Below are 11940 nucleotides of genomic sequence, written 5' to 3' on the forward strand. Positions count from 1 at the left end.
TTCCTACGAAAAATATCAAATTTTTGTGGGAAACTTTCTCATTTTCTGGATGTTCGTTCTCCGCATATAAAGAAATGCCAACAAGAACAATTTATATTATTTTTGGATAAAGCTGAGTTTCAGTACAATTTCTAACATTTCTTCGTAACATGAACCAAAAACCCTCCACATTTTTCTATTTTAGCACTTAAATATGGCATTATTAGAAAACAGTTAGAATCTTAGAATGATTTTATGTGTAACGAGTCATCCAAATTAAATAGTTAGACCATATGTAGCTGGGCAAATATTCTAAAATAATCGTAAAAGTAAAGTTGTCACTTTAGCCCTTGAAATATGTAAATGTAATTCATACATAAATTTTGAAAGCCTTCTTAAGAGAACATTAAAGAACATTTTTAAGCGGTGCTCAAAAACACATGTAAAAACCCTTGACACACAAAAATCTGAAACCGCCCTTGGTAGGAAAAAGAACCGAGTTGTTTTAAAGTTTTAATTTTCGTATCTAAAAAAAAACATCATTTGTTTAAAGAGAAAACTGTGAATGTTTATTTTTGTAAATTGTAAGAAAAAAGAAAATTTAAAAAATCTAGGAGCAGGTCCACAGAATATAAGGGGCTTCATTTGCGGTCAACTGCATTCTTTTATCACAAAATAAAAGTAAAGTAGAAAGTTAATTTTTCAGATATCATTAACTTTAAACTTGGAACTTTGCTTCAATGACCTCCACATATTTCTTGGAAATCGATCAAAAAATTGTTCATTGCGGCCTGAAGTCGGAATCGCCTCAATTATTATTATTACTAAATACTTCAATTCAGCAAAATTCCTGGGTTTTGTTCACCTCCTGCTTGACACAACCCCACACAAAAAAGTGCAGTAAGGTCAGGTGATCAGTTACTCTTACACCGTTTTCTTCAAAGAAGTATAGCCCGACAATACACCTTGATTAAACTAATCACCACACAGTTACTCTTTTTGGGTACAGTTCCGTCCCATGGAGCATTTCTGGGTCCGATTTGTCAAATTGAAAATGTTGGCATTTCCCACCGCTACAAGATTTTTAGAAAGATGACTGTGCGTGCGTGTGTACGTACGTCCGTACTTATTTCTTATAAGATAAAATTAGTTTGAAGCCAATATTTAAAATTTTTGTAGAGATATTTGAGTCGAAAATCAGTTATTATACATATTTTCAGGTTTTTATTTTTTGTAAAAAAAACGGTCAATTCGATTTTTCTCAAAATTTGTCCTAATGTTGAAAACAATATTTCTTATAAGAAAAAATTAGGTAGAACCTATTATCTCAAAGTTTTTAAAAGATATTTGAGTCGAAAATCATTTTTTACCAACTTTTGTAAATTTTTTTTTCGGTTTTTAATTTTTTGTAAAAAAAACTGTCAATTCGGTTTTTTTCAAACTTTAATTGAATGTTGTAAACAAGATTTTTTGAAAGATAAAAGTAAATTAAAGCCAATATCTCAAAGTTTTGAAAATATATTTGAGTCCAAAATAAATTTTTACCAACTTTTATACATTTTTTTGGGTCTTTAATTTTTTGTAAAAAAACTGTCAATTCGATTTTTCTCAACATTTTTCAAAATGTTGAAAACAATATTCCTTATAAGATAAAATAAGCTTGAAGCCTAAATTTCAATTTTTTGAAAATATATTTAAGTCGATATTCAATTTTTACGAACTTTGAGTAATGTTTTTTTAGATTTTTATTTTTATAAAAAAAAACTGTCAATTCGATTTTTCTCAACATTTTATCAGATGTCAAAAACATTATTCTTCGTTGCACAAAATTATTTTAGAGATGAAATCATATTTCAGTCGTAAAATTTTTGGAGGTGACAAATTTTTGTTATCAGTTTTATTGATTTATAAAAAAACCGTTATATTGATTTTTTTTTTCAAAAAATATACCTGTTTGGTATCACGTTACAATATATTATATACAATTTAGTTCAAGTCTCTAGCGTTTTTGGTTCGTAAGATATTTAGGGTTAACCAAAATGTTCACCTTTTTTTCAAACTGCTATGGTAAAAAAACTACCCACGCAATTTTCTTGAAGTTTGAAGTTGATATCTCTTCTGGTTGTCGAGCTATGGAGGACGAAAAAAACGTCGCGAACGTACGGACGTACGAACGTACATACACACCCACGCACAGACATTTTTTTTTAAATCTTTTATTTCGACTCTAGGGACCTTGAAACGTTGAGAAATATCAAAATTTTCAATTTGACAATTCGGAATCCCCTCAATTATTGCTAATTATATAATAATACTTCCATTCAGTCCAATTCCTGTGTTTTGTTTCGTTCACCTCCTGCTTGACATCCCCACACAAAAAAGTGAAATCAGGTCAGGTGATCAGTTACTGTGTTTTCTTCAAAGAAGTATGGCCCGACAATACACCTTGCTTAAACTAAGCACCACATATAGTTACCCTTTCTGTGTACAGTTCCGTCCCATTGAGCATTGCTGGATTTGATTCCCCCAAATATATAGTAATTCAGCTTTTTGACACTTCCGTTTAGTTAGAGTATCCGGATACCTTTTTGTTAGTGTTTTGCGTGTTAAATAACAGCTGATCAAAAACAGCTGAGATGTCAAAAAAGGAATCCAAAGGGATCCAAGAATTTCTGGGGTATGTATGTAGGTATCTGACAGAATAGCTTATTCAACCCATGGTTGAATCTTAAGAAACTTGACAATTGATTTCAGCTTTTTGTATTATTTTGGTTGTAAACAAAAAGATACAAAAGGTTAGTTGAAGTTGTATTTGAGGATGTTCTGTACATAATAGACGATGAAGAAGCTATTTGCTTCCGAATTTTAGAAGGTAATTATGAGGTCTATTTTGACTTCGAGGTAACGGCCTAGTCACTGATAAAGCTTCTGTTTCCATCAATCACCGAAATCAAGCATCTGTGAGAGTGGTTAATAGACCGATGGGGAACCGTCTCGAAACCTACCACGTGCTGTTGTCATGTGTTCTTTCTGTCTGTTATTCTTTCTCTTCTGTCCTTCTTTCTTGTATTAATGTCTTGTGTTGTTATCACCTTACATAGTCTAGTCGCTCAAGGTGCTGTGTTCTCTCCTCCGTACATTTATGTGCTGAGTAGTGTGAAATGTAATGTATTTTGACTTCGAAGCTTAATAGTTTCTCTGCTTTTTGTGAACAGCTGAAAGTTGTTTTTATTTTTTACAAGCTATCTCAATACAGCTATCCAACTCGTTCAACAAGGTATCTAAAAATCCAACTATCCATGATTTCCCATCCAACACAAGATTGAACGCATCCAATCACATTTCGGAAAAAATCCTCGTGAACAGGAAAATCCTGAGGTTTTAACTTGCTTGTAATTTGTGACTTTGTACTCGTACGTACACAAGTTTATGTCATTTTAAAGTATTCACTCCTGCAATCTGCTAAGTCAAATAACGACAATTTACCACACAAAATAAATTTACCACACATTGAGGTTTATACAGACTGTGTTGTGAATGGGGTTATTTGTGCGGTTTGTACAATTAATTGTGTAAAAATCAAAATAATATTGATATTTGCTCAGGTTTGTCAACTTGTGCAAATATTTATGAAAAATCAAGGATACGACCGTTGAATTCAAAAATTAAAAGAAAAATATCTTAAGGGCGACCGTGATACGTCTGTTAAAAAAGTAAATAATTTTCGGGAAAATTACCGGAAAGAGTTGAAGAAAGTCCAAAGCAGTTAGAAGTCAAGTTCTGAAGCGGATGATATTTATGAACAATCGTTATGGTATGTCCAACGTTTTCGCATGTTTCACTTACCATTTGTCTAATTCTTTGCGGAGAAATAGCTGTGCAGAATGTTAAATCTTCATAATTGTATCTCCTGGCCAAAATCCTTAATGTAAACGATAAGCAATGATATTGCTTTTCTTATTATAGAATCTTTTTTTCGATTAATGGTGTCGCTTTAGACAGAAGTTATTTAGAAGCTAGCTTCTCAATGCGTACATAACTTTTGAAACCTTCTTCAAAAGTTACAAATCTAACAATTTCATTTTCAAGTTTGTGACTGTTGTATTGGTATCCTTTAAATAAGTTTCAGTTTCAGTTTATTTATTTATAAAGCTTACACAGTAAGATAATAAATATCTTATAAATTTGTGAAAGCCTATGACCTAACTTTATATAACAATTCAAATTCTTAAAAAATACTAAAAGAAAATAATATAAAATTAAATTATATACAAAAAAAAGAAAATAACAATAATTTATCGATAAAATATTAATTGACGTTAAAATAGAAATGATAGAAATAGAAGAAGGAGAAGAAAGAGAAAAGATAGTTAAGTTTGTTAAAGTTAAGAAGAGAAGATAGTTAGTTGCTTTGGTTCGAAAAGAAGATTTTAATACTTTTTTGGAAAATATGCATATTACAAAAAGGGTGGCAAAATTACCGATGTCGATGTTGACATTCTGATTTTTTCAAACAGATAAGCTGGTTGACGTGTTTTAAAGATTTTAAAAAACAGTATCAATGTTCGAAGCTTCATGAAGTCATTAAAAGGCATACTAAGCAGAACCTCTTGCAAATGTGAAATATGGTCGTACCTTCTTAACCCAAAGATGTATCGAATGATACTATTAAATGTTATTGTCAATTTATTTTTGCTGATGGTATCGCAGTTGTAAAAAATGTCGGATCCATGAGTGAGAACAGGTATTACAAGGGTCCTTGCAAGCATTAGTTTGCTTTTAAATGGAGTGATGTTTTGGGCGGTCCACAGCGTTCTAAGCGTTCCATAAGTTTTACCTAATAATTGGTTGATGTGGTCATTCCAGGTCAATGTTTTATTGAAGATTACTCCTACGAATTCTAATGGGTTCTGGTTTAGAAATGTGGAACGAAAGTATGTTAAGTCTAATTCTTTTCGCCCAGTAGGATATCTTTTCTAGTTCTTGGTTCAGGGTGAAAGCGCAGTCGTCAATTAAACCCAAAGGACAGCTTTTGTAAATTTGAATGTCATCGGCATAAAAATGTTTTGATACTTCATTTATAATGAAACCGATTTCATTCACATATAATGAGAATAAAAGGGGGGTAAAATTGATCCTTGAGGAACTCATTGTTGAACCGGAAGAAAATCGGAGAGATTTCTATTTAAGAAAATTGCTTGCTTTCTATCATTCAAAAAGGAAGAAAGTTGTTTAATAGCTTCTGAAGATATGTTGAATCTGTGATGCAGTTTATTCATAAGTATCGAGTAATTCACCATGTCGAATGCTTTTGAAAAGTCTAATAGGACTAAAAAAGTTACATTATCAATATCGAGTTCAGTCCTTATGTCTTCAATTATTTTAGTTAGTGTATAAATGTGTTTTGATCTCGTTGACATTAACCATGTTGACGACTATTGTTTCCAAAATTACGGAAGTACCCTCCAGCTTTGAAGTAAGTAGAGAACTCTCCGATATAGCCTAAATTGGAAGGACATATTTTGCCAGATACTGGAAACTTGCATTACCTTTAAGTCCTTTATGTGGTCCGAACCTGTCCAGTAAAACTTACTGATAAAGCTGTGCTAGGGGACACCACTGTTAGTCGCACACAGACGAGAATTGGCTGTTGTTCTCGAGATTGCTGTACTCAAACGCAATTCATATCAACTCCGTATCTATCGTAACAGCTCAATAATTCAAGTTATGGACTGATAGTCTTGCGTGAAAAGTGTTATCAGCTATCTTGATTATGGCCGCCTCAAAACTGTTATTTGGGCCCTTTGGAATACTTTTTTTTTGGACACCGTAGGTAAAATTTTTTGCCAACAATCAAGGAACTATCCAAGCTTTCAAGTCTGAAATCATCAACAAGGTCTTGTAAAATTGGAGTGACAGAATGCCCTACTGCTAAGCCAGTCTTACAATGTCGAGTTCGATAGTATAAATGCAAATCCTTTTTTTTAATATAAGACAAAAATACATCGAACCAATTTTATTTTGTTATTTAATTGCATTTTAAAAAGAAGCTTTTAAATTTATAATTACAAAAAAAGGTTAATTTAAATGAACATTTAAACCAAAAAGCACATAAATGTAAGATATGCTCTCATTTAAAGAAAGTGACCCACGGGTCATAAATTGCTCTTCCTCAGTCTCTTATCTTATTATATGGTAAGATTTTCGGAATTAACTTAAAAACCTGATATTTTATCAGAAATCTTCCAAAGAAATTGCTTGTTCCAACATTTTCATTTTGAGACTCCTCTGAATGCAGTGATTTCCGTTGAAACTTTTTCCAACACCAATAAATTTAAATCGAAATTATTCACAATCCCAATTTTCACAGGAGAGAAATGCTATATCCCATCCACATTTGTAATTGGTTAGTCATTGTATGGTCCAATTTAATGTTAAAATCAAGTAATTTCTCAGAATTTCTGCTTATCAATAATTTAACACTGTCCAAAATCAATGAATTTAATGTTGTTGTTTCAAAGAAACTTCGGAGCTGAATTTCCACTAAATTCTGAAACAATTACATACTGCAAACAACCAAATTCCTCTAAAAAATGTATTCAAAAAATTAAAATAATTCCAAGAACAACCTCAGCATCACTTGGTTGTGGGAAATATTTTTAGGAAAATTGTATTCTCTTCTTGTATTTTAAGCCTCCAAAAAAATTAGGGTGTGATAAATCATGGAATCGGACTTTCCTTTCTTACTTATTCAAACATTTGTCCTTCTTAATGTCATAGGGAGCATCCTTGTCCCAATTGTCTTTAATTAACTCAATCCTATCCCATTTTCATCTTCGAGAAAAACACAAAAACATACAAAATAAATTACAAGCATATTAATTAAATTTTATCTTACTTCATTAAATATTCCCTTTTTTGAAATGTTCTCAATTTATTTCCAGGATCGAAATAATGCACAATCATCGTGTGCTGGTCTTTTTGTTGCAGCTCATATTGGATTTGATTTCCCCGGAGTTTGGATGCACGTAGATATGGCAACTCCAGTTCATTGCGTGAGTAGTGAGATATCTTGTCTCTAATTCCATTAATTAATTAATCAATATTTACTTTTTGTATATCCCCTTTCGAAAAACAGGGCGAACGAGCGACTGGCTATGGTGTAGCCTTACTGTTGGCCCTATTTGGAAATTATACCAGCTGCTCGATGTTGCAGTCCGTTGCTCCAGCAGAATATGAACCACCATCGAAGCGCATCTGTCGTGATTAATAATTCATTAACTTCGTTCATCATTGTAAAGTTTACGAAATTAAATCAATTTCACTCTTTTGGAGTTTTGAAACGAAATATGAAACAAAACAAACGAGAGACGGAGTGTAGAGTTTTCTTCAATTTATTTCAGTTTTCATTTCTTTTTTACACTTTTGTTGCTTTTTAATTTATTGCTTGCTATGCAACTAGGAACTACCTTTTGGTTTCATCTTCTTGCCGCATCATCCTGTCATATTGTCGGGGCTATTTTGCTTTTGGAGGAGAACTAGTTCTCGGTTTTCAGTTCTTAGTTGGTGGAGTAATAGCACATCTGTATTCTGTTATAGCGAAAGCGAAAGAAGATTTCCCAGATTTCATCTGTCGTGCACATTTTAATGATGGGGTTTCCAAAATGACGAAGAGAGATGTATCCCATCGCCAGCAGGCAACTTCAGAATCACATTGTAATATCAGCTGGACAATGGAATACATCCCGAGAGCATAATTTCTCATCTACTCCCTCTAGGGGGCCTTACAAGTTAGTAGTAGCAGTAGAACTACGTTACGAACGAAATACGTTTTACAGAGATCCTTTAAGGAGACGAAGCTCTTCTTCCAATTGCTTTTATCTTTGTTGCTTTTGAATTCGGTTTTTTATTTCTTCTTATTTTTTCAAATATTCCAAGTGGAACATGATGGTGTACAAAAAAGGTAAGAAATGGTTGAATTTAAAATTAAGTTGAACAGTATTGTAGCTTGTGGCTTTTTTTTTGTTGTTGTTGTTCTATGATAAGAGGAGAGTGGGATACTGTCATGTACTTGCTGTGTTTTTGTTTTCCTTTGAAGGACTTTCTACAATACGAAACAAAATTTAATTCGTTCATTTCCCTCTGAACAGAATAAGAGACACAAAAATGAAAACAAAAAACGTTCAAAGAAATAATTTGAATTTTGGAAAATTATTATGTATATGTAAAAAATTCCCTGATGACATTTGATGATAGACGCAGAGATGGCTGCGACTTTTCAACTTAACTCGCGGTTTTGAACTTTTTAAAGAATTCAAATGCCCATTTGGTAGAAGGCAGACTGAAGGGAGCAAGTGTGGGCGAACATGTATTTTTTTTGAATCAGAAAACTCTTTCCGGAACGGCTAGACGTTTTGGAATGTTGTTGAAGAGTATGTGGAAAAGACAAGAATGGTAGAGGAGTTTTAATTTCCTACACTTCTATCTGAAGTTCTGAATACATTTGAAAGTCCAGTAAGGGATTGTTTTTATTATTTTGTGTAGGTTTTAACTTAAGAGTTATAATTTGGTGATCAAAATATCAATAATACCACGGGTTGTTAAGCATGGCGCACCATCTTGGATGACCCATTGGCGTTATCTAGACGATAACGAGTGGGTTTTTCGAGACCAAAATGTGGCGATTCTATTTTTTAACGCAACTGCCGTCCGAATGTTGTTTATTACAAATTGTAAGTTCCATTATGTAGATAAAGCACTTTTACTTACGTGGGAGGCTTCAAGTAGCCACCAACAAGAACCCCAGGTTTGACGAGAAATATCGGCAGGCAAATGAAGCCTAACAAAAAACGGCACTTCATAGAAGGACGAGAGCTGCTCAGGAGCTTTAAAAGTAGAATAGGAGAGAGGAACACCGAATTCTTCTCAGAAGAAAATAGAAAGAGCATGAGAAGCGTGAGTCGAAGACATTGAGAGTTTCAAAAGCAGAAATGAAGTTCAAAAGTTTTTTTAGGACGTACAACGAAATTCAAAAGTTCATAAACCTCGAACCGAAGGCTGCAAAAACGAAAGTGGAAACATCATAGTAAAGCCGAAGTCAATGCTAAGAATATGGAAGATCTATTCAATATATACGACAAGAACCAACAATCCCGTCTTCCCGGCTTAGACGAAGTGAAGATCGCTATATCTTAGCTGAAGTCTAACAAAGCCACTTTAGCAGATGGTTTGAATACCGAGCCCTTCAAATCATTTAGAGATAATTCGATTAGAAGTATGAACCCAATATATCTGTAAAATTTGGTCGGAAGAAAGCATGGCCGATTATTGGAACTTCAGTATTTTCTCTCCGATTCTGAAAAAGGAGACCCTCTAAACTGCATCAACTATAAAGGAATAAATTTAATTAACATCGCCTATAAAATCTTCTCTGCGTAATATGCGAACGTCTTAAGCCCATCGGTTGTCAGTGTGGTTTTAGACCAAGAAAGTCCCCATTACGATATATCCTTTGACAAAAACCAAAAACATCAAATCGACATCAACCATATCTTTATTGATTTTAAGGCCGCATATGACAGTATCTTCAGGGACGAGCTGTAAAGAGCTATGTCTAATTTTGGCATCACCTCAGGATGACCGTGGAGAATTCGAAACTACTTGACCGAACCTATCGATGTCAAAAAAGTCTTTAGACAAGGTGATGCGCTTTCATGCAATCTGCTTAACATCGTTCTTGAGAGAATAGTGTAGAGCTTCCATGTCAATAATAGAGGCACTATTTTTCAAACTTACTTAAGGTTTCGCTACAGTCCTGTGTGAACTAGGGCCTCACCCAACAAACTTCTCCATCTAGCTCGGTCCCTAGCTAGATGTCTCCAGTTTCGCGCTCCAAGTTGGGTGAGGTCACCTTCCACTTGTGCGCGCCACCTGATCCGCGGTCTTCCTCTACTGCGCTGTCCTGTGGATGCGGATTCGAAGACATAACAGAATTATGATTAAACATCAACTGACTCCTCACCCTATCTCTTTCTCCCCAACCACCTCTCATCTTTATTGGGCTGGATTTAAGGTGTTAAACGACCCGTGCCGATGATCAGCCTCGCTGGGGGCCCAATTCAAAAATAGCCCAATCTCTAACGGAGTATTTGGATACCTGGCGACCTCCAGATTAACTAGCCTTATCTGTACATGCGAATCTCTGTGCAGATGGATTTTTTTCTTCGCATCTCGTGGGACCAAGATGAACAAAACCAAAAACAAAAATGAAAAAACCAATTAGACCGGTATCTATTCAGGACCGTATCGCCTGTTGCCGACACAGAGAAGGAAGTAGTGGCTAACCATGGACCCTCCTCTGCTTTTGGTAGCAACGAGAATATAAAGGTAGCGATACCTAATTTCAGTAGTGGCAGGGTTGTGAAAAATGGCCCTACCACTACTAATGAGAATACTTCCAGAAATGGAAAACTCTCAAAAAGCCTTTATAGACAAAGTCTAAGGCGGCGAAAATCTTAAAGGCCTATGGTGCATCATCGGGGGCTGAAAGGACACCGCAGCAAACCGCTAGTGTCGAATGGGCTAAGAGCATACCTGCTACAACAAGGACCAATAAGGACTCTACGCCCAAAAGAGAAAGGTCTCTTGTGACTTATACAAGATCGCTATCAGCCAGTTAGGTGAGGTTTGGCCAGGTGCGAGGCTCGAGGTTGTAGCTAAGGAAGACATTCCTAGCAGACCTATAGCCCACATTTGGATTCCAATGGAACCTGTTGGTATCGAGGACATTCTCGAGATGATCAGAGTTTGAAACCCGTCCCTTCCGACGCATAGCTGGAAGAAAGCCAAGCTAGAGGAAGAAGTGACATTGTGGTACTCAATAAAGAGTCCTTGGCTCCTCTGGCCTTAAACTAGGGCTCTATAAACTATGGCTTCAAATCCGTTAAAATTCGAATTTCCAAAAAAGATGAGGTAAACGCGGATAGCGGGCCTCCTACAATAACCGATGGTGGTGGGCCTGGGACGTCGTCGTCTTCTCCTAACAGAGGGCGACGATGCACCCATGCCCTTTCCAGTCGCTACTCAACCCTCTAAAAAAGTCGTAGACAATCCATCCTTAATGGAGACTGAGGACGACCTTAACATGATCCTTCTGAGCGAGGACGAACTCTTGGGCTCATCCTCAGAGGATCAGAACAAAACCGTGGTGGAGGTTGATCTGCCTAATTGTAGCCAAAATGCTGCAGTTAGTACAGATTAATCTCCAACACTCCATAAAGGCCTCGGCCTCACTTCTTCTTCGTCTGGTAAGAAACGGGGAAGACATCATCCTGATCCAAAAGTCAGGTATTGTGGGATCCGTTGTTCGAAGACTACTGGGTACTACACACTGTGTGTGACAGATAAAAGTGAACCTAGATCTTGCATACTAGTGAAACGAAGCATTAATGTATACTCAATCATTTCACTTAGTCTTTTTGACGTGGTACGTCTATCCGATATAAGGGCAATCATTTGTTTAATGTAGGTATTATCTTTCGACATTTATATCCTCTGACAGACAGCGTCTACAACTTAACAGGTCTTTATTAAACACTAAATCGACATAAAGGCCACATATGAAGAGTCTACAGAGACGAAGTAATTAGAGCCATGTTTAGTTTTGTCATCCCTGTCGTCCGTTTGTGAAGCATTGTCAAGGAGAAAGAGCTCAGCTCAATAAAGGTTGGAGCCGAACCTTTTGATGCAAAAAAAATGTTAGACAAGGTAATGCGCTGTAATAGTGGTGTACATCGTCAACACCAGAGGTACTGTTTTTCAAAAGTCTGTCAAATTACTCTCATATGCGGACGATATTGACGTAATTGAAGAAATAACTCAACTCGATTTAAATAGGGCATTGAGACAGAGGGTTAAAAAAAAGTACATACGTACATCTCAGTCAAAACGTCATCATCTTCA

General features: G+C 35.4%; 1 protein-coding gene across 2 annotated transcripts in view; it reads left to right on the forward strand.

The window, feature by feature from the left end:
* The window catches only part of LOC129940766 (probable aminopeptidase NPEPL1), a 63371-nt gene extending 56025 nt beyond the window's left edge, over positions 1-7346 (forward strand). For both annotated transcript variants that reach the window (XM_056049216.1, XM_056049217.1), the window contains exons 5-6: positions 6924-7034; positions 7118-7346. In XM_056049216.1, coding sequence (XP_055905191.1) covers positions 6924-7034; positions 7118-7249 — 243 coding nt within the window. In that variant the 3' untranslated portion in view covers positions 7250-7346. The remainder of the gene's footprint in view (positions 1-6923; positions 7035-7117) is intronic.
* Positions 7347-11940: the final 4594 nt, after the last annotated feature.

The sequence above is a fragment of the Eupeodes corollae genome, chromosome 1, assembly GCF_945859685.1.
Source record: "Eupeodes corollae chromosome 1, idEupCoro1.1, whole genome shotgun sequence".
Taxonomy (NCBI): domain Eukaryota; kingdom Metazoa; phylum Arthropoda; class Insecta; order Diptera; family Syrphidae; genus Eupeodes; species Eupeodes corollae.